At 39.2% G+C, this 26022-nt stretch overlaps 1 protein-coding gene and 1 long non-coding RNA gene across 5 annotated transcripts; one reads left to right on the plus strand and one right to left on the minus strand.

Annotated features, from left to right (window-relative positions):
- Window positions 1-8889: 8889 nt before the first annotated feature.
- LOC106097925 (uncharacterized) lies at window positions 8890-11195 on the minus strand. Its single transcript, XR_001223977.3, has 3 exons — window positions 11072-11195; window positions 9291-9348; window positions 8890-9183 (listed from the first exon to the last, which is right to left on the minus strand). It is a non-coding gene; the product is annotated as an uncharacterized LOC106097925 (long non-coding RNA).
- Window positions 11196-16577: 5382 nt separating this feature from the next.
- On the plus strand, window positions 16578-21704 carry LOC109194304 (uncharacterized). 4 transcript variants are annotated; one of them, XM_019351166.2, is made up of 6 exons: window positions 16578-17261; window positions 17703-17763; window positions 18741-19333; window positions 19463-19618; window positions 20484-20576; window positions 20934-21704. In XM_019351166.2, the coding sequence occupies exons 3-6, from the start codon at window positions 18809-18811 to the stop codon at window positions 21252-21254; spliced, it is 1095 nt and encodes a 364-aa protein (XP_019206711.1). In that variant the 5' UTR covers window positions 16578-17261; window positions 17703-17763; window positions 18741-18808; the 3' UTR covers window positions 21255-21704. The 4 variants fall into 4 exon arrangements, with proteins under 4 accessions (XP_019206711.1, XP_025758452.1, XP_025758451.1 ...); XM_025902667.1 differs by having other exon boundaries at window positions 17703-19333; XM_025902666.1 differs by having other exon boundaries at window positions 16578-16917; window positions 17703-19333.
- The last annotated feature ends 4318 nt before the right edge of the window (window positions 21705-26022 follow it).

A 26022-nucleotide genomic window follows, 5' to 3' on the forward strand; every position in this document is an offset into this window, starting at 1 on the left:
AAAACTTCAAGGCCAGCATATATAAGGCTTTATGTAAAATATAACAGCTTCTGAGTACAGAAAAAAAGCATGTGGCTAAAAAGAACCCTAAGAACTCTAACCCAAACTAAGGTTAACACTGGCCTTAACAGTGGATGTTAAGAGGTTTTTTCAGAGGAAATCTTTTTGACTTATGTCCTGCTCTTGAAAAAGTTCATAGTTTGAAATATATACAGTGTTTCTATGATGTGTTCTTTAGCTGTTGCAATCACTGCACTAGTAAGGACATATAGCATGGTAACAAATACTGGAAAACTGGATCAAAATGAGGTCCCAATCAAGCTTATTAGATCCAATGCTGATTGAAAGGAGTTTGTAAGATTGTTGCTCCGGTCTGCATGTCAATGTATTCTTGGGCCTGAGTTGCTACCAGTTCATTGTGTCAATGTGTGTGAATGTTAGAAAGCACATACTCATCGAACCAGGTTTTTGTGTGAATGGGTGAACGAGACATGTTGTATTAAGCACTTTGAATGCTCAAGTAGAGTAGACAAGCACTATATGAGATCCAGCCCATTAAACTAACTGGTACATTCATTGTTTGGGTAGGTTAGGGGTTATTTTTCTGTTTCACTAGGTTTTTAATTTTTTTTTTATTTTAGTAATTCAGTGATCTGCCTTCTTTAGTATTCAGTTAATTATTAACTTATTTTGTTATATTGTTTCTTCCTTTCTTTTAGTTGTGCTGAGCTAAAGTAGGGAATTATACACAGAATGGCAGAGAGTCTCATCACGTATGATTGGTCAGTATTATACCATGGTGACCTGGCATTGTCAGAATCACAGCTGAATGCTCCATTCCCATAACCACTACACATTCACATCAGGGGATTTCAGAAGCAAGTGCTGCTGTTGGACTTGGGTGTAAAAATAGTACATTTTGCTCAGCCATAGTTAGAGTTTTGCAGAGGTTTGGTGCAGTGGGTCACAATCCTGTCATTGCTGTGGGTTAAAACAGTATGTGAACCCCAATTACATACAACTACGCAAATTTACCAGTTTGTATATTAGAGGAAATGTAGGGCTTCTTATTCTTTTGGGAGCATTAGCCATGCTAACTAAGCATCTCTTTGTTGAATTTTGTTCAATCTTCCTGATAAAGATGCAGTTTCCACAGCTTTTCATCTTGCAACATAAGGGTGAAGACTCTAGTTGTAGTCTTTGGCTGAGTATCTGTCATGTTATTTTGTTAACATGACACCGGGTGCATAACCCCAGGCCTATCCAAAACTTTACAGGGATCGCAATGTGCGCTGGGTTGAGGACCCCCAAAGGAGAAATCAGGAGAAGGGACATGTGACCTGCTCTTTTGACCTGCTGCCACAGTAATCCCCCTAAAGGAGTGTGGAGGGAAGAACCGTTAGCACTGCATAAAACGGAAAAATAAGAGCAGCACTAAAAGTAATTGCAAGAAGGAGGATGTCCGTGGGAATTCTCATTAAAATGTAAATATTTCTGCTCAACAATATTATGATATGAAGCTTTTGTTATTCCTAAGCTTGGATGAGGTGATTCGTTACAGTATTTCAGGCAATTTATCTGGGGGTTTTCAGGGTTGCCTTTTTTCACAGTTAGCTTAAATTGTAAGCTTTTGTTTTTAGAGTGCTATTTCTCTTTAGTCTTACAACTCAGAATAAGGGATGTAATATACAAGGAGACATTGAGCTATCTAAAGCTTTTAAGCTGTCGTCCATCTATCCTCGAGAGCTTTTTGGATGATTGATGCTGTGTAGAGAGTATACACCTTTTATCTACAATAAGGGACAATGTGAGGACAGATGACTGTGATTTCAAATGTCACTACCTCTAAGAAGCTTTCTCCTATGTTCAGACAGACATTTTCAAGAAAACTCAACTTATGTCTTTAGGAAATGGGCCACTTATTAGATAATTTCAGAAAAGCAGCTTTTATTGCTTTAGTGCTCTTGGTTTATCAACCCAGCTGGGCTCAATAATTGAAATACACAGCAGAGTCAGTTAGTTTTCTGAAGCCAAGGTCTCTACCCAGACTGTGCATGCAATCATGAACACCATGTGATTTTATTGTCCAGTCACAATGTCAATTTATCTATGCTAATGAAAACAAAAGTTAATCCCTGGTGTTTATTAGCCCTAAACTGCAATTACACACAGCAATTGTTAGATTGACCGATGTTTCTAATACTAGAGAATAACACTTCAGTGAGTGGACATACCAGCAGCCAACAGATGTGACTTCAATACTCTCAACCATAAAACGCATTACAATAAAGCATGCAGTAAGGTAAAAAGAATCATGTCAGATTTTACATTTATGTGCGACTTTAAGGATGCAAAATGATGTGCTCACTCACCAGAACTGTGATTTTTTTTTAGTCTGACTAAATAAGGGATACATTTTGTCTCTCTCTTTTTTTGTTTTTCTTTTTGTACTTTATATGTAAGCGCAAGAAGAAAATAACAGAGTTTAGGATCCAACAATAGCCCTGAGCCAGCATTAAAGCTCGTGTTAACACATTACTTTTGATTGACAGAGCTCTTGGCTGGATTCGGCTGTTATATAACCTCATTGGCAGAACTCAATACCATGTCTTGATTCACATAGAGTACCTAAAATTGAGTGTAGCTGGTGTGGGTTACAGGCTACAAAAACACAGAAACTGGTAGCAAAAACTGGCTTCAAGGCAAATGTAGGACTGGGCATGAATAACATCTAATTCTTATTCTCCAACTCATTCTGATGTTGGGAATAAACACTGGAATGAGATTCATTAGGAGCTATTAAGTACCGGCACAGACCTACATTCCTGCCCAATGAGATTCTGGTCTGGAAGAATAGTGAAGCAGCAGAGCAGAGGAAATTTGTCTTGTAAGCAGAGGACAGTGTGCTTTTTTTTCCCAATACAGATTTCCAAAACTGATGTGAATTCAAAGCAGCTACCTTCTGGAGACAGACTCCCTTATCAGGACTGCATGGAATGGCACCATTATACATCAACCATGACAAATGAACTACACACTAAAACATTATCACCACATTGTCATAAGACTGAATGACTACCATCTATCAAAATTCAGTCTGTAGCACTTGGGAATATAATATGTTCATTATGTGGGATTTGAATTTAGAAAACTCATAAAGGCAGCTGATGAAAATGCTATCATAATGGCTTTTAAGAAAAGGTATACTGTGGTAGTGAAAAGTCATTACTTGCATGATAATTGTGTTCAGCCTGTATATAATACAAGAATTAGCTGTCATATTTTTAAAAGAAGTCAAAATAATAAGAACTAAAGGACAATCTTTCAAATCAAATCCTTTGCAGTCTTAATAGTCTAATTCAAAATGGTAGAACTGTAGAATTGACTCAACCTTGAGGGCAAGGCCTAAGTGGGCTAGTTTTTTGTAGTCTTTCTAGCTTGTCAAGTTCTTCCATAGGAAAATAATCATTTAGGAGGTTCACTGTTTAACTGCCCTTGAGAATAAAACTTCCCAGAATACGGGGAAAAAAGAAAACACTCGTAGCTTATCAGTTTCTTCATTTTTACTTTGCTTCAGCCGATACATGTTGTACACAAATAAGCCGAATATTATAAGTGCAGTTGTTTCAAACAACAAAATGATAACTGTTAACGATAACTTTTGTTAATCCTTACACGTTTTCCCTTCCAGTAATCAGGTCTAATTTTAAGCACCCTCTTGTTTTCCTAATATCAATTTAGCTGGTTGGGGTTTAGCATCACTTGATGTTATAGATTTACTCAAGTATTTCTTTTTCATTAGATAGCTATTAACTCAAGCAATGCAGCAATTTTTAGCCCACTCTTCTTTACTTTGTTGCTTCTGTTCACTGATATTTGTGGGCATTTGTTTATGCATGGCTCTATTCTCAATTCCTGAGTCTCAATTTTCTTTTCCAACCATTATGTTGTAAATTACAGCTTAGGTCAAGCATTAGCTCCCAGACAGATGGCCTCATACCCAAACCAGAATGCTAGAGGAGTTCGCAGTCAGCACAATATCCATGTCCAGGGGCTGCAAAGAGTAAATCTTTATGACTCTACCAAAAATGGTGCATTATGGCCAAATGTCTCAATTTGGTCTCATCTGTCCAAAGGACAGTGTTCCAGAAGTCTTGTTAAAATACATCTTTGCAAACCTACGCCGTGCTGCCATGTTCTTTTTATGGAGAAGATGCTTTCACCTGGCAACCCTTCCATACTTGTTCAGTCTCTTTCTATTGTCTTAGTCTATTGTACTTTCAGGATTTTAAATATTTAATGTGTTAACTGAGGCCTGTATGGATTCTGAGAGGGAGCTCTTGGGTTTTTCACAATTTCTGTGAGATTTGCAGAGTCTGACCTTGGGGTGAATTTCTTGGGATATCCACTCTGCGAAGACTGGCAATTATCTTGAATGCTTTCCACTTGTGAATATTGTTGTTTTCTCATCATGGAATGAAGGACTTCACATTGTTTGGACCTTATAACACTTGCCTGGTAGATGGGCAACAACAACTGCTTCGCTAAGATTGCTGCCAGTGTGGAATTGTTTACTCACACGTGAATGCTTCGGACCAGCAAACTGTCAAAACCTCTGCTTTTCTCACACTAGCTTATTATCAGTTAATCAGATTCAGCACCTGGCTGTTGGTTCCCCTTATAATTCTTATGGAAGCAGCATGGATGTGTTTAGTTTTTCACAAAATCAAGAAGTCAAAATCCTTCTTGCATTTTGGCTCAGGTTTGATTAAATAAAAACTGACATGTATTTTCCGTGTGTTGTAGTTTCTGTAAGTTACATTTAAACATTTTTAACACCTAGTAAGGACCAAGTGATTTTATTTCCCCTGACATAAAAAACTTTGAGTGTACTCTAGTTTTACCATGAGTGAACATGAGTAGTACCCTAATCATGCACAAGCTCACCATTTTCCCAGCCCTGAAAGAGAAAGCAGGCATTTTGTTCCCCTTTGCAATCAAATAAATGCAACATTTTCTCTGCAAAACAACCAGAGGGAGAAATGAACCAGCGGGATACCCTACTTAAGCTGTTTAAAACAAGACATATATGTACACAGAACTTCAGACTGAAGTGATTGTGTTACATGACTGGAGAGAACTTGCGATGACTGCTCAATAAGACATTCCTAGATCCTAAGTACAACTGACAAAGGCAGGGGTTTAAGACCCAGATATACAGTCTGCCTCCAGTCAGCATCAAACAGTAACACAGCTGGGCTTCATGTTTTAACATATGCTAATATTAAACACCTGACATGATACTGGCATTCTATATGATGATAATGACATGTGATATATGTCAGTTAAACCTGACAAGAAACCTGTACTTATTGATATATTAATACAATTTCAGACATTGCAGAACAAATGCTGAAGGGTGAATTATCATGCACTCAAATTGCTTAATATCATAGAATAAACATTTTATTGCATGTTTGTGATGTGAATGCACTATGTAGGCATGAATACGGCATTCATTTCCAAAGGCCAAGGATTAGTCTGATCACCCGGCTTTTATCTATGCAGCATGGGTGGTAAAGGTTTGCCTGCAGCTCTTTTTCTTTTTTTCCTTTCTTTCTTTTTTTAATGAATGTGAGTAACCAGACAGCAGGGGGAGGAGCTTAAACTGAATAAGATATCATTCGGCTCAGACTGGATTTGGCCTATCTCATTCACATCAGAATGAGCCTGTCACACTGATCATACTGTACTTCCCACATGTTCTTCTTTCTGTTCTTTGCCGATGGCCATTACCTTACCAACACACAAAAAAGCAGAAAGTACTCAGACTGGTTATTCAGTTGATTTTGAAAAAAGAAAGAGTTACATATCCCTGTACATATTGCTTATGTATATAGGACCACCTTGTGTCTTTCTTTTATATTCTGTTTTCCCTTGCTGTAAGAGCTCTGTAACACCGAAATTTCTCATCCGTGGGATAATAAAGGTTTATTTTATTCTACAGGGTGGGCCATTTATATGATACACTGTAATAAAATGGGAATGGTTTGTGATATTAAAGTCCTGTTTGTGGCACATTAGTATATGTGAGGGGGAAAACTCCTCAAGATGGGTGGTGACCATGGTGGCCATTTAGAAGTCGGCCATCTTGGATACAACTTTTGTTTTTTTCAATAGGAAGATGGCCATGTGACACATCAAACTTATTGGTAATGTCACAAGAAAAACAATGGTGTGCTTGGTTTCAACGTAACTTTATTCTTTCATGAGTTATTTACAAGTTTCTGACCACTTATAAAATGTGTTTAATGTGCTGCCCATTGTGTTGGATTGTCAATGCAACCCTCTTCTCCCACTCTTCACACACTGATAGCAACACCGTAGGAGAAATGCCAGCACAGGCATCCAGTATCCGTAGTTTCAGGTGCTGCACATCTCGTATCTTCACACCATAGACAATTGCCTTCAGATGACCCCAAAAATAAAAGTCTAAGGCGGTCAGATCGGGAGACCTTGGGGGCCATTCAACTGGCCCACGACGACCAATAATGTGGTGGTGCACCATCTTGCTGGAAAAACTCAGGGAACGTGCCAGCTTCAGTGCATAAAGAGGGAAACACATCATCATGTAGCAATTTCAAATATCCAGTGGCCTTGAGGTTTCCATTGATGAAGAATGGACCCACTATCGTTGTACCCCATATACCACACCAAACCATCACTTTTGTTGTTCCAACAGTCTTGGAGGGATCCATCCAATGTGGGTTAGTGTCAGACCAATAGCGGTGGGTTTGTTTGTTAACTTCACCATTCACATAAAAGTTTGCCTCATCACTGAACAAAATCTTCTGCGTGAACTGAGGGTCCTGTTCCAATTTTTGTTTTGCCCATTCTGCAAATTCTGTGTGCCGATCTGGGTCATCCTCGTTGAGATGCTGCAGTAGCTGGAGTTTGTAAGGGTGCCATTTGTGAGTAGCTAATATCCGCCGAAGGGATGTTCGACTAATGCCACTCTCCAGTGACATGCGGCGAGTGCTACGCTGTGGGCTCTTGCTGAATGAAGCTAGGACAGCCACTGATGTTTCTTCATTAGTGACAGTTTTCTTGCGTCCACATTTTGGCAAATTCAACACTGAACCAGTTTCACGAAACTTAGCAAGCAGTTTGCTAACTGTAGCATGGGAGATGGGTGGTCTCGTAGGGTGTCTTGCATTGAAATCTGCTGCAAGTTACTGCGTTCACCAGATATCAACACAATTTCGCTCCGCTCCTCACGTGTTAACCTCTTCGACATGTCAATGGCTGTGAACAAAGAGAAACTTGCAAATAACTCATGAAAGAATAAAGTTACATTGAAACCAAGCACACCATTGTTTTTCTTGTGACATTACCAATAAGTTTGATGTGTCACATGGCCCTCTTCCTATTGAAAAAAACAAAAGTAGTATCCAAGATGGCCGACTTCTAAATGGCCACCATGGTCACCACCCATCTTGAGGAGTTTGCCCCCTCACATATACTAATGTGCCACAAACAGGACTTTAATATCACCAACCATTCCCATGTTATTATGGTGTATCCATATAAATGGCCCACCCTGTATTCTATTCTATTCTATTCTATTCTATTCTATTCTATTCTATTCTAACCAATAGCGCTTTATGTATAGCCATAAATGGGTTGATGAATGCAGTTTTCTCATTAGTCTTCAAAGTGATATTGAGGAGCTATTCAAATCTGAAAAAAAAAAAAAAATCTTCTGAAAAAGATGTGCAGTTGAAGAGAAAATATTCCAGTTGGCAGATTTTTGAGCCCTGCATTATAAGTACACTGATAAATATGATAAAGACTGTCACTGAATGTTGCTGTCATTCTGGGTTTGTTTTCACTCCTTTAGCTTCTAGTCCCAAGTTTTTAACAGACTACAGGAATGTCACTATTCATATCACCATTTGTTGTATTTCTTGAATCTTTTTGCGTCTATCAATAGTTAAACTGTAGAATTGTCATATAGAATGTGTATGCCGTTTCATTTTTGCTTCCTCTTGGTTTTCCTGGTTTTGCTCCATTTCGTGCTTGCTCCTAAAAAAGAATCAGGAGCTACAGGCAGGGATTTATTTGGAGTGACAGGTAAATCTTGGAAAGGGCAGTCTGGGTGAGTGACAGCAACTCAAGCTACACCTAAATGAATTTTATGTATAACATAATATGTGCTGCCATGATGTTTGCGATTTAGGCACTGTCCTAACATCCCACAGAAACACCCACATCATTTCAAGAATTGGGGAGTGACAGTAGTACTTTTCTCCCCAAGGCAATGTGCTGGTAAATCCTACCCTGAAGGTCACACATGTTTCACAAAATTTTTTTTGCATGCCATCGCACCAAACGTGCCAGCGGGACCTTTTGTTTTTGCAACCCATACATGTCACTGTCTCTACAGTAAGCCCTCATTTTTATTTATTTATTTTTGGGGGCTTTCTCTGGCTTTTATTTTTTCTTTAATTTGTGCGTTCTCATCTCATTTGCCCTCCTACCTGCCTGTGAACCAGAAATCAATTTCAGTTTGCCATCTCAAAGGATATCTCGTTTCCTAAAATGCATCTGAAGGACAGAAGAAAGGAAGGCCTTGCAGAGGAGCTTCTATCAATGCTGCACAGCAGGAATAGCTAATAATGCATAAAAGGTGTCACACAGCTGGAATACAGAAGTCCTGGATACACTCTACCTATATATTCCCCAGCTTCTTCAAGAAGCCAGTTTGAGACAATCTGGGCCTAACCTGCAGGAAGTAGCCATCAGAAGACGGGTACTGTGTGGTCAAAAAGGGATACGCATGGTCAGAAGCAATACCCACAAAGTCCATCTGCCCGTGTGTGTGTGTGCGTTTCATTTTTCCAGATGAGTGAGGGCTCTGTGTGCTGCCACGGCGTCGCCTGTAACTCAGTTTCTTCTGTAGGCAAATTGGAGAGGGTCCAGCAAGTCATGGAGGGAGGATCAGATGTGCCTTCTGACCAGCTGCTCAAGGCACTTCATGATGACTAATGTTGGTGCGATAGGGTGGTAGTCATTTAGACATGAGACCACCGATTTCTTGGGGGCGGGAATGATGGTAGACGCCTTGAAGGATGTGGGGACCATCGACTCCTTCAGGGAGAGGCTGAAGATGTTTGTGAACATCTGGATGCAGATGTACCAAAGACATGTTAAATGACATTCACAGCACATTGCCAAATATTCCCTGCTGTTTTTTCAACTTTTTACTTTCTTCAATTTCATATGCTCACCTAACTGGTCGAAGGGACTTTGATCCAAAGGCAGGAAATGAAGAGAAGAACTGCAGATCTATAAAGTGAAATGCCGTCTTTAGTTGTTTTTGCTGCCTTGTTTTTTCCCTGTTTGAATTCCTTAGTTGAAGGTTTGTTAAATTATACCCTATACATAGAGTGCTTCATTTGTTTCAGTATTTCAGTTCACTTTAAGAAGTTAAGCTTCACAATATCAAAGTTTAATGGATAGTTTACCCACCAACTCTGACAAATCAAATGGGCAAACACATGCTGAGAGGCAGAAATCCAAAAGGCCACCCGACAAAAGTGCACAATTAAGCAAAGTTTTTTTTTCTTCTCTCTCTAAATAAACAGCTAGAGCACATGGGGAGAGCTTACACTGACTGAAAGGGCAGCAATCACAGTACACAAGCAGCAGTTTGGAAGTACTTAAGCAGCTCAAGAACCCTCCTGATATGACTTTAGAGCAAATGGAAACATGAGATAAATAACCTTAGATATTGAACCTAAAACCTCACCAAGCATTTGCAGGTATTTCTTTGTTTGGAAATGACTTGAAGAAATTCCACCTTTCACATGAGGACTGCTTTTAGTTTTCCTTTTAGGTCGCCAAAAAGTCTTTGACACTCCGTACCCACCTCTTCTGACTGCAAAATCTCAGTGTCATCAGCTGAGATGTCGTTCATTAAACGACCCCCCGCTTTCCACTAATTCTGTTTATAGGCATCTCCGTGTGATGATTTCCTTGAATACCTTCATTACAGGAATCATCAATCAAAAATCATTTTAAAATACCACATAGTGACAGCATGGCTTAACGTTGTGATTACACGCCACTAATGAGAAAATAAATGTTGGCCTGTTTCTGGATGAAAAATCAAGGCCTAAGTGTGGCCAGGCGGCCGGGACAGCGCTTTCAGTGAGTTGACATTTATAATCAAAGGCTGACATCTGTCATCACTCCCTGAGGGGCCTTGTCTGTTGTGATTAAAGTTCAGATGAAGCATATTTGCATAATAAGTGCAGTTGATTCAATGAAAGCCTTTTTTGGAGTTTTTCCTCTCTCAATATTTGTTGAGGGTTGGTGTTCGATGCTGTGAATGCACCTTAAAATGAAACGTGTGCAACAGGCTACTCTGTCCTTATAATTGATCAGAGAGCAGGGCGTGACAGTTTTAATACCACATGTCTGATTATAGTGATTTTGAAAAGCCATCACAGTGCTTCAATGCTGACTAGTGGTTATCGGCGTGATGATTTTCCTGGAAATGAGAGAAAATTATAGTGGGGACAACCAGAGCCTCGGCCTCTGATATTTTCTAAATACCAAGAGGTCACCGTAATTTCACACCATCCTCATTGTCAAATTAGATGTGATCGTGAAAGTGGGTACAAATTCCACAACCTGGGGTGTAAACACCTTGGCACATGATGGCTAACGGAAGCAAAGATGAGGTTTTTCATATCACTAATAAAAGGTGATGAACAAAATTTTAATTATTGGTTGTTAGAGATCTGCCTCATGCGACCTGGATCAGCATCGTAGCTGGCAACTGTAATGTCAGTAAGCTTGTCAGTTAAATGGCGCACTACTTCAGAACATACATATCTCTTAGATACCATGAGATGCATTATGTTTAAATTCTGTGCAGCTGTTGAATTTAAAACCATTCTTATTATCTACAAAGTATCAAATGATCAGACACCATCACATCATAAAGAGTGGGTAGTGACATATAGTACAGTTATAGTGATTTGCTCTCAGAGTGCAGGCTTACCTTTGGTTCCTAGAATTTCAAAAGTAGAAGCAGTGGCAGATCCTTCAGCTATCAGGCTACTTTCTTGTGGAGCCAGCTACTTGTTTGTCCTCAGGAGAATACCCATTCCTGCACTCCCAGTATCAAATGTCTTCCATTCCCTGTTGTTTGTGTTTTGTCATGATCACTTAAGGCAGGGGTCCCCAACTCCAGGCCTCGAGGGCCGGTGTCCTGCATGTTTTAGATCTCACCCTGGGTCTACACACCTGAATCAAATGATTAGTTCATTCCCAGGCCTCTGGAGAACTGCAAGACATGTTGAGGAGGTCATTTAGCCATTTAATTCAGCTGTGTTGGATCATGGACACATCTAAAAACTGGAGGACACCTGCCCTCGAGGCCTGGAGTTGGGGACCCCTGACTTAAGGGTTAAGGTTCTGATGCACATGTGCCCATTGTTGGCATTTTCAGCAGTGGACAGGGGTCAGTATGGGCACCTTTCTCACATGTTTCTATCAGAACCAGCATTACATTTTTTGGTTGTGGATTGAACCACAGTGGCCAGCTTTTGCTCAGTGGTATATGACCTGCTCTGCCTCTCTATAGAGCAGATAAAGGAATCACTGTTAACTAAAAAATGTATATTAATATGGATATAACAACTGTCAGGGTACCTGGTGTCACAGCCGGGATGGCCGGTGTGCTTGAGGAGCGGACCCAAAAATAAGAAACATGAGCGAAAGAACTAGGAGAGAATTTAAACAAAAAGCGAGCCTTTTATTCTGGCTGTTAGAAAACCGTAGGAACAAAATGGCTATGACGAAAGCTAAATTATAACCTAAACTGGGAAATCTAAAGCTAGACATGGAAAACTCTACATACAAACGTAAAACATAAACATGAACATGAACACAAACCTGAGAAAACTGAGACTTGAGATGACATGAATTCCAGGAACACGAGGTAACCTAAACAGACTACCTGACAATGAACAGAGGGAGACAGAGGACTTCAATACACAGAAGGGTGGTGGAAAAACCTGGGGGAACACAGCTGAACATGACGACACAAGGGAAGCAAAACTAAACACACTGAATATGGAACAGGAGACTCTTCAGAATAAAACAGGAAACATAATGTGACGTAGACATGACAACACGAGATTGACAACATGGAACACAGACATGAAACACATGACAGACTGGGGAGAAACGGAACACAAGGAGAGACACATGAGAACAGATAAGAGAGACGAAAGCACAGGCATAACTTAACATTACTACACAGAGAACAGACTCAAAACTAAAGTGACCTTGATGATAACATAGAGTAGACTAAACTATAACTAAAAATAACGCAAGAACTTAACATATTAAAAAATAATCTAAGAAATCAAAAATGCAAAATAATCGGGTCCATCCAGGTCGTTGACCAGGTGTTTTCAGTTCTGGAGCTTTTGTCATTGTATAGTTTCCATGCCTATTTTATTGTGCTAGTAATCTGTCTGTCTGCAATAGATTTAATTCTACTTCCTCTGTTTCATGCGTTAGATTTATCCCAGCCGTGTTCTCCCCTGTTTCCAGCCCTCATTATCCAGTCCATTTAAGCCCTCATCCCATTCATCAGTTCTGTCTCATCATTGTAAAGTCCTCGTGTGTGTTCCCAGTTTATTCAGTCATTTATGTTCAGTTCATCCAACCTTATAATAAATCTGTGAGTCCTGCATTTGGGTCCTCTTTCTCCATTCTCCACACACCTGACCGTGACAAAAACATTCATACTATATGCTATTATTGTGAGCATAGAAACACTCAAAGCACCCCAAAGTAAATTCTGTCTGCAGCTATTGTTTATGTATGTACTGTGCTCTCATACAGGCTTCCAAACTAGGGGCATCACTACATATATTGACTACAGAAGGAAAATATATTCTGCCACATTCTAATAAAGTAATACTTCTCATTGATATTCATTGTGTGAGAGATTTCAAGGAATGTTGCCTTTATATTAAGTCAAACAATCTTTTATTCCTAGACATATATTTCCATACCTCTATAATATCAATGGCATCTGATATGATGGTGTATAGAATTGCCATATTTCAAATGCATATCAAAGCCTTGCCCAGGTAATAAATAGCTGTTCGACTCTCGTCGCTGGCTAAGCTTTGTGACTGCACAGCAACATTTGCATGCTGAGCACCACTGGGTTCCCCCTCATCAAATATATTACCCCTGCATCCCTCCTCCTTAGCACCACACTGCGCTACCAGCTATTTATAGCACAAACATATTGATCACTCTCTGCACCACCCTCTATCACTGTGTCCAGACCGAGAGAACGAAAGAAAGCAGGACCCTTTTATGACCCTCAGCGTGCTTGTGTGCACTATCTTTGCATACGTGTGCACCTCAAGATGGGCGAAAATTCAGTGTTTGTGTGTCTATATACAGTATATGTGGGCTCCAGGAGAAGGACTGCACTATAACTCAGTTCCAGACAGAGTTAACTCTGATTAAACAGCCTCATGGGACTATAAAATCCCTGGATATAAAAACAGGCAAAGCACTGCACCAGTGCTACCGCTTTAAAGCTACAGTATTGAAATCAGCCCCTGACATCCCATAGTTTCCTTTGGTTAGTTTAAAGACATTAAAAAAAAAAAAACATGAAGAATAAACAGACAGCTGTTCAGTTTATCATTCAGGCTTCATTTCCAACGTGAAAACATAAATAAAGAAGGAGGAGTCAGTAAAAAAACATGATGCATATAATGTCTTCAGGGTAAGTACCCTGCTGTGTATTGTGCTGGGAAAATACTATTCTGATAGAGGTATATATGAAGGTCAATGAAGCAAATGATTGTTACATATCAGTTGCATTTAATTTCTTCTTAATATTCAGCACATTCATAGACTGCATAAAATTGGACCATAGACCATCATTATGTTAGCATGTTTGGGTACTTTGTTATCAGCTAATGCTAGGAAAATGTATCCATATACTATAGGCTACATATAAACCTGATAACAATTGCTAAATAACAGACGAGAAAAAGAATAACTTCTTATAAAATAAAACAATTTCATTCAGGAAAACCGGAGCACGTCTTGGGCAGTTGGAACCTCTCAGCAGGCTGTATTATGTTAGCTAATTCCACTCCATTAGCTCAGTGATGTGAATTTGCGAAGCCTTGTTACCTACAGTGTCATGCATTGCCATATCTAACGAACAAATCAGGCCCATTTATATAGTTTGTTTACTTTTCATTTAGTGGATGAGTTAGGAAACTTGTAGCTTTGCCCTGTGATTTGGATTCTTTTCACAAAAAAAAAAAAAAAATCCAAGTGAGCTTCAAGTGAACCAAAATGGCTGTTACTTTTGTTGATGGGAGCAACAAAAGTAAATATAGGAAGAAAGTCTGGACTATTGGAGAACACAGAGAAATTTACATTCATTTTGCAGCTAGTTGCTAACAACAGACATTTGCACATCTATAGTACATTGCCACATCCCAGAATGCAAAGCATACATGGTTACGGGAAATTGCTTAGCTCAAAATTGCAATGTACACCAAGTAGTTGGTTCGGATCAAAGTCAGACCATAAATGAACTGTGCCAAGGGGGAAATGAACCATAACTCAATTTAAATACCGCAGGTGTAAAAAGATGTATAGTCAAAAGAGCCACACCCCTATTAGGTGTAAACAAAGAGATATATTTTTTTTTAAAAAGGCATGTCGTGAAGTTTTTACGACGAGAGAAACGATCCACTGTACCAAACTTGTTTTTGTACCTGGCTGTAAACATGCTTTGCATTGCTGTAAAACTGGGCATTTTTAACACAGGGTTCTGTGGGGAATCACTTGCTTTTTAAGCCAGCCTTAAGTGCCCACTCCAGGAGCTGCGGTTTTTGGCCAGGCTTGTCACAGGTTGTCTCTTGGATACATCCTTAAAATGTAAACATCCACTTTTATGAGCAGTGATGGTTTTTTTTTTGTTGTTTTCTTTTTCTGACATACCCAAAAAAGGACAAAGTAGTGATTGACACTTCCCCTTAAGCAACTATGTAAATTCTTTTGATTTTGCCAGACTTGAAGCATTTGATTTCACACGTTTTTCTGCCTCCACTCACAGGTTTGCATCATGAGTCAGAGAAGCTGTCCCTGCTTGCCAATCAAAGCTGAATATTATGGCTCTCCAGTATGTTTTCGTGTCAAGTTCATTTTGAATAAAATGACCGTTAACATATTCCACATTTGGCATTCTGTTTGTTTTACTTTTTAAATCTCTTTCATTTGAAGAATTTATCTAGTTTCAGCATGAAAGAAAATATTGTGAAAATTCACATGAAATAGCCAACATAAACCATGTATCCTTTCATGTAGGGACAGGAATGGATTGAATCTGTTAAAAAATGAGCTTGTACCTGTAGCTCTTATCAAATGTTATCCCAGTCTCCCTTTTGTATCTCCCTTTTATCTTTACTGTAAAACATACACTACCAGATAAAGAACCTACACAAATATCAGATAGTCAGCACGTTGTTTGGTTCTCGCCCTCTTCAAATGGCTCAGTTTGGACAACAGTAAACACATGAATCTACCAGAATCCTGCAGAATATTGTAATCCCCTCTGTTTGCTCCCACACCAGTAGCTGTCTCATCAGATTTGATAATCAGAAAATGACAGGAGCCCTCACACTCCTATCTTCTTGGCAAATATGTTTCTCGGAGGCCATGTGGAGATTGTGATTGTGGAAAAGCTCAAAAAATCTGCTTGGGGTTTCGGGGGCTATGACAAAAGAATTTGTGGGTGTTTATCGAGCTGTCCAAAAGCCTCAGTGTGGACTGAAAGCCAGAGCGTGTGCTTATATTTGGCTTAAGTGGGTCCAACATGGCAGCTGTTTGGCCACAGGGATTTTCATTATGATCTGGCAGTGAGGTAATATATTGAAAGGGAAAAGCCAGCAGAAAAAAAGCAAACAAGATACTGTATTTTTACCCATTGATTCCGCTGGCTGTTTGTGAGAGTATTTGTATGGCAGATTTCTTTTTTTATATGTAACAGCTTCCTATCACTTCATAACCTGGGTATTTAAGAAGAGACTCTTCAAATTTGCTTTCTGAACATACACAGCAACTTTATTCATATGAGCCACTGTGACTGGATAGCTAATAAATGTTAATAGATTATTTTCATTTTATTTTTAAGCCCTAGTCCCACAGCGCTAGACACTAGCCAGTGACCCCACTGGCAACCATTGGTTCATGGGGAAAATATATATATTCAAGAATTAGTGGGCAAACATGATTATAAAATTATTATTTAATTTCTCACTAGCATCTGCCACAACCAGTTATGGCTGCTTCTTCGTGAGCCTGGGTCTGCCAGAGGATTCTTCCTGTTAAATGGGGATCTTTTCTTCCCACTACCAGAAAGTAGCCTACTTACTCATAGGGGGTCATCGCAGGCCATTAACAAAAACCCCCAAAATTCCCATAATGGCCACCGAATCTTACACTGAAAAAAGTCTAACATGCAGTCATTCATTCAATCTAATAAGTGCCATTCAAAACAGAATAAAATCATTGATTTGATTGTGAAACCCTTTCTTTTTGCATTTTAAAATACCACTTTTGATTTGGATGAAACTAAATATCTGTACAAAGGACACAACGCAAAGTTTTTGATTTCTCTCAAAACATATATTTCTTTCCATGTTGAACAGATAATATCTTTAATTTGAGTCAAAGTGATTTGTACTTGAACACGCCCACCAGAAATACACCGGGACCCATTTTTATTCTGCATGGCTGCTGGAAACATCGTGTCACATCTTTGATTAATTTCATCTGAAAATAAACGTAAGTAAAGCCAAGTGTGTTACAAAAGCTTTTATAATTTGTATTGCCAAAATTGCAGAAAATAACCCCATTTAAGCTGGGTCGACGGCCACCCCGAATTTTTGCATGATTGTAGCTGCTAGCTACAAGCTAGCTAGCTATCCGGCGCGACGTTAGAACTGGTTACCAGCAACCGACCATCACAGTCGGGAATGCAAGTTAGGCAAAAAGCCGTATTTTACCAGTATACTAACTAGCTAGCGTTACCACGATGCATCGGTGGTGGATACAGCTAGCTAGCATAAGTTCATAGTTCATAACATTCATAGTATAACTCCGTGCTCCGCTTCGTTTGAATTTTTCTGGTGAGCTCGCGGTTTCTAGACACAAGTTTGTGTTTGTGCGCGCACGTTTGTCTCTGTCTCTCTTCATATAAATATCTGTGTGTTATGTGTTTGTACACCGAGCGCAAAAGATAATTATTAATGTGCATGATTTAGAGACAGAAATAACACGCCAGCATATAAGATCAATGACATAAGACTAATTCCTTCAATTGACTTTCAGGCGCGGCTCGGAAAAATGTGCATTTTCTGAAGAAATTTTAATTTTAACTTCAAAAAATTGACCCTATGCCAAACTTAGTCGCTAATGGCTGGTCTGTAGACTGTTTGGTAAACCTAAATCAAATTATAGTACTAGCTTTTTATAAGGATGTGCATGTCATGTTACGTATTTCTTGGTTTTTCTATGTTATGTGTTTTATAGAGAAGTAACATTATTCTTTTTTTTCTGTATGCTTTCAGAACCACAGATCGCTCCATCCATTCCATGGCTGAAGCATACATTTTCATTTAATCTAAACAGGTATCATTTTGCATTTACACTGCACATCCTTTTTAAACATTTCATAATAATCTAGACCCTCCCTCATTATCCTCTCATTCACCTTGCTGATGTGTTGGCACTATTGTGTGCAATAATTGCTCTCTCGGCTTCACCCAGGTGTGTGCTCAGTGCTGGTTGTGTAGGTAGATGTGCCCCATTTCCCCTTTTCTAGTCTTCGTAATTGAAATGGGTTTTTACAATGCAATCTTTCAGTTTTGGGCAGTTTTTGACATTTCTGTGTAAACTTGCATGTCCACTAAAAAGTCAAGGTTGGACTTAGAGCACACTTTATCTTCTGTGCAATACAGGCTAGAAAAATCCATGATATAACTGGACCACTTTTGGCTTTGGAAAATGTCCTTTGTATAGGATAAGGTGTGGTTGTACACACTAAACATGCAATCCAAATTTGCAGTCTTCTGTGACAGTACCCTTATAACATATGTTCAAAAACCTGCAGTGGGAGCTGATACTGTGTTGTGTCTCTTTCCTTTGTGTTATTTTATGTTGTAAGTTTTATGTACACTAGCGCTGAGAGGCAACTTGATCCACAAATATGGCAAATCCCATACGACTCCTCATTTTGTTGAGTGACAATAGCTCTGAGAGGATGGATCTATCAAGGGTGCCAGACACAGTTGAAGAGCTCATTGAACAAGTTAAAGAGTCATGCAAAGTTGCTGGAGGTATCAGGCTGCAATATAAAGATGTAGACTTTGGTGGAACATTTGTGAACTTGAACTCAACCTCCATGATCAAGGATCTTACCACCATCAAGGTCATACCGTCTGCTACTGAAACATTAATTTTAGAATTTGTAGAAAGTGACCTAGATACAAGCTCCATCTCAACACACACTGATGACACAGTCATACTAAGCAGCAGCTCCTCTGAGAAACTCCGCACAGAGCCCTGGCCAAAGGAGTTCAACATCCCACAATTCTCTTTTGAAACAGAAGGTCAACTTGAGAAAGGGAATGCGTAATACACAAAGGACCAAACCAGGCTCACACCTACATCGAAAATGTTGTCCGACATTCTGGAAAGACTGGCAGAGAAGATTTTCTCCTACAAGGCGTACCCCAGTGATGGAGACCTGAGTGACGTTGCGGAGGCTCTGACAAGGAAACATCCCTGCTTGAGGCAACCAGACTCCTTCAATGAGAGCTACGGATGGAAACTCAGACTAAAGACTAAGATGAGCAATTACCGCACTCAGCTTAAGTCACATGGACTTGCATCTGAGCTCTTAGTAAATACCCTCAAATCAAAGTCACGAGAAGATCCTGTTCCCAAGCCAGCCAAGAACAACAAAAAGGCAAGAAGAGGTGAGGCCAATTACTATCCTCAGACCAGCAGTGAGAATCCAGAAAGCCTAGAACTAGAGCGAATATCTCTCCTGACCGAATTAAAGAAGAGAAACAATGAGAAAACTGTACGAGAGAAGATGGCCAGGACCTTCGAATTCAGGAGGAAAGAGGTTGTGGATAAGAAGCCTGACATCAAGAACCTCTTGGAAAGATGGCCAGGTCTATTTCAGATGGAAGAGGTATAACTTTAACTTTTTTGTACTAATGCCTTTTATCATAGTTTGGAAATGGGAAATATATGTTTTGACTTTTTCTTGTTGGAATTTGGTCTTTAAAAAATGTATTGTACACTGTCTACTCATGTACAGATTAATGCAGAGTTTCTGCGGGTTACTGCAGTTCCCTTGCTAACCAGATTCATGGCCCAGCTGGACAAGCACTCCCCACAGCTACTTAAAATAATCAGAAAGAAAGGAGGGACAACCAAAGCAAAAACTGCCATAATCCTAGAGTTTCTTGATCAGGTAGGGTATATATAATTAACTATTAACATGACAGTTAGCATTTTAACCCCTGTATCTAATGAGAATTTGTATCCTGTTACAGTTTTATTTTGGTAACGTCAGTGATTATGGCTGTGACCTTTTAAAATGTTGAAAGGAAGTGTTTGCTTTGTCCTTGAATGAATGAAGAGATTTATTGTCATTATACAAGTACAGAGCACAACTACAACAAAATTTATTTTGGAGACACATTTTCACTCTCACTCGCCAGATACACATACATACATATATACGTATAAACTTTTATTTAGGGACAAGAAAGCATATGCCGCTTTTCCACCGACAGAACACGGTGTGGCTCAGTTCACTTTAGCCCCCTGCGGACGCTTTTCCACCGCCTTTACACCTCATTGGCCCGGGTGTGTGTGGTGTCCACGTGATGTGATATAGAAGCGCTCCCACAAAAGGCTTTAAAAAAAACTCCCAGCAACCATACTCCATTGACTTTGGACCATGGCGACTTCCTCCACAAGAACCACAAATCAAACCAATCAAAATGAACCACAGACAGAGCAAAGTACAAAAACACACATATATCGCGATTGTTGTTGTTCTTTGGGCTGTGATGTTGCGGACAAAGACTTTTGCGCGCGACTTTTCATAGCCAGATGGGTTCGCCCCTGTTCCCAGTTACGTCCACTTTATGTTTCCACCGCAACAAGCGAGTTCATCCCCGCTAAACTGAACTGCTCTCAAGCGCACCGTGCCGATTTGTCGGTGGAAAAGGGGCATTAGTCACCTCATGAGGATAGAGAGGTGAAAAAAAATGCCTTTCACGCAGCATACTCTCCATATTGCATAGTAACAATTTTAACTGTTCCTGCAGGATGCTGGTGCTGACATTAGGAGGGAGTGTATACTTAAATCTCTCATTATCTACCTTGGAGAACGTGTTGAGGACTTGATAAAAGAATACATGGTATGTCCATATCTGTTCTGTCTCTACATGAGATGCAGTCTCTTGATGTAAATTTGACAACTCTGCTATTAAATGCAGTGATTAATGTAGAACAGCAACGATTAATCAACTCATCAAGTTAATATCTTAGGGTTCTGTATTGTTTTCTTTTTTTTCTTGGGCTTTGTGGAACATTTATGAAAATGTTCCACCATTGATTTAATTTAATGATTATGCAATTCACAATCTGATTAGTCAAATAATTGTTCTAATAGTCTGTGACCAAACAACTATCAAAATAGTAGTTTATTATGGTTTATCAGGTGTGCCAGACTTCAGTTCTTCACTTGTACATTTTGTTCCATATTTTACCTCAAGATATCCCAGAAAGATGAAGCTGAGGAAGAGCTGCAGAGTACCACAATGGCACTCTTCGTCTTCAGGGACAACTCAAGCCTCCTACATCAGCCTCGAGACATCGGGATAATCATTGATGGTGTGGAAGTCCTGAATGAGTTGCCTTCTGTGGCAGCTGGAGTGGCAATGGTCTTTGGACTCTGTTATGCTCTTAATATGGAATATCCACGAGGATTCAGGTTCACCTTTGAGGCTCTTCAAAAGATTATGATGGAGCTTGACTTTAACAAGATGACCTCTAAGATTCGCAAACTTAATTGTGAACTTAACACTGCACAGTAGTGTGTTTGCATGCATGTGTGCATGCATGTGTATGTGCACATGCATGTGCATGTGTGCTTGGTTATTTTGCTTGGTTGGCCTGCAGTGGTATTCTACATTCAAAAGTTATAAGAACACCCATTTGAAAGGGAGATTTAAGTTGATTTCATTGATACATGTGTACATTTTTTTTTTTACATTGTACAGGCACAGTGCACATGTAAACATTTTTGAGTACTTGCAAATTGGTTTAAAAAGAGTTTTGGTTTTATGCCAGTTTTAGACAGGTTGCAGGTTTTATACCAGTTCTAAAAAGATTGCAGGTTTTATACTGGTTTTCAAAAGGTTGCAGGTTTTATAAAACAAACATTTCTCTAATCATTTCTGCCGTAGCACTAAATCTTTATATTACTAATCCTCTCTATTGATTATAGTTAAAATGGTTTGGAACAATAAATAATTTTGAAATAATTGGTTGGCCAACTGTCTTGTTTTTTATAGGAAATGCAGAGCATTTTTGAACTGAAATAAAATGAAATGTAAAAAATATAGTTTGAATATATGTAAATCAATTACCTGGCTTCAAGACAAACATATTAGTTCATGTTAATTTGGTTCGATGTGAATACATTAGGTTGGTTAAATTTCAATATATTAGCTTGGTTCAATAATTAAAATATGGTTCTATGTAAAAAAATCAATTTGGATCAATGCAAAATTTAAAGTTTCAGTCAAGTCTAGTAATATTGTTTATATCAACATAAAAGTATCAGGTCATATCAAGTGACTCAATTTGGATTCTATGAAGTCAAATATTTTGGATGTGACCATTGGACATCAATTTTTTTAATTTCAATAGGGTTTTTCTTTTTACAGTGTAAATCTTCACTCAAGAGTGAACCTTCTCTATCAAAATACAGAAGGGGTGATGTTTTTCCTTGAAATTGCATTTTTTTTAAAAATCAAGTAAAACGGGCTGTAAGCTATAACTTGGTACTGGTACTTGCATGCAAACACATGCAAACTGTTAAGGCCAACTTCAGGTCCAGTAAATTTAGGTCACACAAACCACTTCCTATTACCAGCCTGAAATCATGTTGGTTTTTGTTTTTTCTATAAATAAATATATTTATATCAATATGTAACTGTACATGCATGTGAGTAAATTCAAACTGAATTTCCATTATTACTGCAGCCCACCTGCAGTACCATCATAGCCCATCAGGAGGCCCACACTTTGGGAATCAGTGCTTTAGGGTCTTTATCACATACTAAAAGGTGCCTTGAAGCAATTGTTGTTGGGATTTGGCACTATATAAATAAACCTAAATTGAAGTGAACTGAATTTTACTGGATTACAGTATGCCTGTTTAGAATTACCTGCAATCACCTGCCAACTAATCTCCCAGCACTACTTAACCATGATAAGTTATATCAGAAACCAGAAACAGAAAACGTTTCCCTTCAAAGTAAATGTGGCAGGGGTGTGGTTTCTGGGTCTGCTGCAGTTGAGGGGTGGTGCCAGGGAGGCTGATACGGCAGGTGAAGGTGATTGTGCTGATGAGGTCTCCTTCCTTTTTAGTGACGCTGGGGACCGGAGGTGGGAGAGAGAAGTGTGGAGTGGGAAAGCAGCTGAAAAGCTGAATGACCAAACAAGACAATGGTGCTGAACCACGAAATAATTATGTAAATAAAAACCCTAAAAAACTGTCACCTGGACGCTGCATGGGGTCCTGATTATTTCACAGCCTGCTGGGCAGCGTCCAGGAGACCAAAGTCTTTGGGTTCTGGGGAGAGTACAGTTGCAAAGCTGAAACTTAAAGGAATTGAAGGAAGGAGACTTCATCAGCACAATCAACTTCACCTGCCCCTTGATCCCACTGCACCACCCCTCCACTGCAGCAGAGCCAGAGACCACACCCCTGCCACAGTAAAATTTACACCTTTTGAAACACGCTGACTAAGTTGTGCTGAGGCACAACTTTTAGTTTAAGAGCAATCAGTTGCAGAGTGTGTGCAGACCAGTCGGCATCTTCCATCTTCCACTATGGTCGATGCCAGCAGGTAGTCAGCAATCACTCACTAACCAGTCAGGAAATACATATTTTTCTCTCAAAGCCAGCTGTATCATATTCAATATGATAGAAAAGAAATGTGATGCTCTTGATCAATTTGTGCATGATGTCAGGCAAGAAACCCTACACAAGTTCTTAAACTTTCTCAAGCAGTAATGATCATCCTGTATTTACACACATGCTGTTCACAGCAACTATTCAACAGACAAATAAATGTGGTTAAACTAGTGATTTTACCACAAAGCTTGGCATTTTCAGTATTTGTGTATATATCACATTACGTGGGCGTTTGTATCACTCATTTGGTTTCGGTTTCAAAAGCGCTACACCCTTATCCACCAATGTGGATTCAACCAAACATTTCTTTTTTATGTTGTTGACTGAAACATTTTAGAATATGTCTGTGAAGGTTCTCAGTCATCCAGGTCATCGTAGTCTAAGGAGCTTGGAAAGAAAAGCGTCTGGACTTCTTTAATATAGAATATAATTTAGAATATATCAGTATAACACTCAGTAAAAGATTCAAAACTAAGACATTTGAGTGCCCTCAAATAACTGACAAAAATATATGTGTAACTGCCCTTTATAACAACACATTTTTAAGATGTTCTTAAAAAGGTTACCAAGGTGTTAGAAAGCAGTCTCCCTTGTTAAAATTTTGTTGACCCATTCACCCACCACCACTACCTCCTCCCTTATCGTGTTATATTACCTTCACCTGACTTCCCTCCTGTGCCTGTGTTATAATTACTATGACCTTTAGATGACTTGAAATGTAAACATACAGTGTTGGAGGGCACTTGCTCAAATGACTGATGATGTTCTTCATGGGAGGAAAGTACAGAGCTCGGCAGATCAAGTAGATATTTTCAAAAGTCTAATGAATCACTTCTTTGCTGAACTGTGGTGGAATCAACATAGAAAATCCAAAGTTGGTATAAAAGAACTAACTACTAAATGTAGGGAATGGTTGGAATCACAGATTTAACACCACACTTTAAAATTGTATCCTAATACAATTGGCTCTTTGTCCAAGTCCAACTCTTTTGATTCTACAACTAAACAATTTCATTTTCTTAAAGTTTGAAAAGAAAAGTTGTTTTTTTCCCAATTTATGCATGCTGTTTTAGAAGTGTCATTTGCATTGCATTTAAATTGCAATGAAATGCAAAGAAGCAACACAGAAAAGAAAAGAAAATCAACTCATTATGTTTGAGCAAACGTACTTTGGCCTGTCGCCACATTTAACCCAAACACAACTAAACAGAGTAGTGTTTAAAGACAGGATAGAAGATATAGTAATTGTGACCATTATCTCTTTTTTAGTTCTCTTGGAGTACTGCACAACTTGGAATACACCAAACAATGCAAATGAGAAATACATTTAATCTAAATAATAAACTATTTGATTAAGTTAAAATAAAAACGTTGAGGACAAAGATGTGACAAGAAATAAATATAGTGCAAGTGTTTAGTTTTAGAGCTGACACATTCTGCTTTTAATTTATGCAATTAGTGTGCAGGACACTGAAGTATACACAGGATTGTTTGGCACATTACAGATACTACATACTACAGCATTCCACAACATCAGCTTCTGGCTAGGAGGAGGTGCTATGTGTCCATCTGAATCAGCTGCAATATTGCCCAAGAGGTGCTTTTGCCTTAATCCTTCAGAAACAACTTGTTGCTAGGAAAGATTTTAAAGGATTACTGATCATGTGACCACTTTTGCTGCCTGTTTGCTGATAGTTTGGCCAATCACTGTTACCACCCCAAAAAAACATTTAAGAGTGAAACGGTACCCTTGCTTTGTCTCCCTTCCAAAGCATGAATGCTGGTTGTTGGCTGGCCAGGAACGTGCTAAGATGGAGATTTGCCATTTGTCATCCAGGTCCAGAAGGCTGAAAAAATATAATTCTAAATAGCTTTGAAGCAGTTAGAAATACAGTTTAACTCATTGTATTGTAGTGTTCAGGTGGCCCCACTTTTCTTGTGCAGATTGTGTCTGCTCTGCTGAGCTGCTTGTTGTTGCTATCATTTGTTGGCAACGTTATCTCGTTCCAGCCTTATCTGCTGGTTGTTTCTGTATTTCTGTTGCCCCTTTGTCATGTCTGTTTGCGTCTCTATGTTAATCCCCAAGTGCTTTCCATCACTGTGTTTGTTCACGCTGTTACTCAATGGTTTGGCCCACCAATATATAATCTGTAGAATTCAAGTCTTTTAAGGGAAACAATACATATCTCTGATGCAAACACATCTGTATGTATCTTCTCTAGTACATTGTGGCTAAAGGACATTTACCTTTTGAGAATATAAAAATAGCTTATAAAATCATTGTTTCATCTCTCACATCACTGTTGAGGAACTTTGGCCCGCTTTTCTTTGCAATCTTGTTCAGCTCATTGAGATTTGCAGACAGCTGTCTTAAGCTCCTGCCATAACATCTCAATCAAGTTGAGGTCTGGACTTTCACTGGGCCATTGGGACACTTTGATTCTTTTCTTTCACTATCATTCTGTTGTAAATTTGCTGCTGTGCTCAGTTTCGGCCAACCTTTAGCTGTCACACTGAGGACATCAATGACTGTAAGGTGACCAGGTGTTGTGGTTGAAAGACAAACCCAAATCAACGTGCCTCCACCACCGTGCTTGACAGCTGGTATGAGGTGCTCATATGGTGTGTTTGGTTTTCACCGAATATGGCACTATGCA

This window comes from Oreochromis niloticus, linkage group LG23, assembly GCF_001858045.2.
Source record: "Oreochromis niloticus isolate F11D_XX linkage group LG23, O_niloticus_UMD_NMBU, whole genome shotgun sequence".
In the NCBI taxonomy this organism is placed as follows: domain Eukaryota; kingdom Metazoa; phylum Chordata; class Actinopteri; order Cichliformes; family Cichlidae; genus Oreochromis; species Oreochromis niloticus.

Excerpts from the sequence above, each read along its gene's own strand:
- LOC109194304 (XM_025902667.1), top strand. The coding sequence starts at position 18,809 with ATGTTGTCCGACATTCTGGAAAGACTGGCAGAGAAGATTTTCTCCTAC. Across the intron at positions 19,334-19,462 it reads GTCTATTTCAGATGGAAGAG|ATTAATGCAGAGTTTCTGCG; the intron begins GTATAACTTTAA and ends ACTCATGTACAG. Across the intron at positions 20,577-20,933 it reads ACTTGATAAAAGAATACATG|ATATCCCAGAAAGATGAAGC; the intron begins GTATGTCCATAT and ends TTTTACCTCAAG.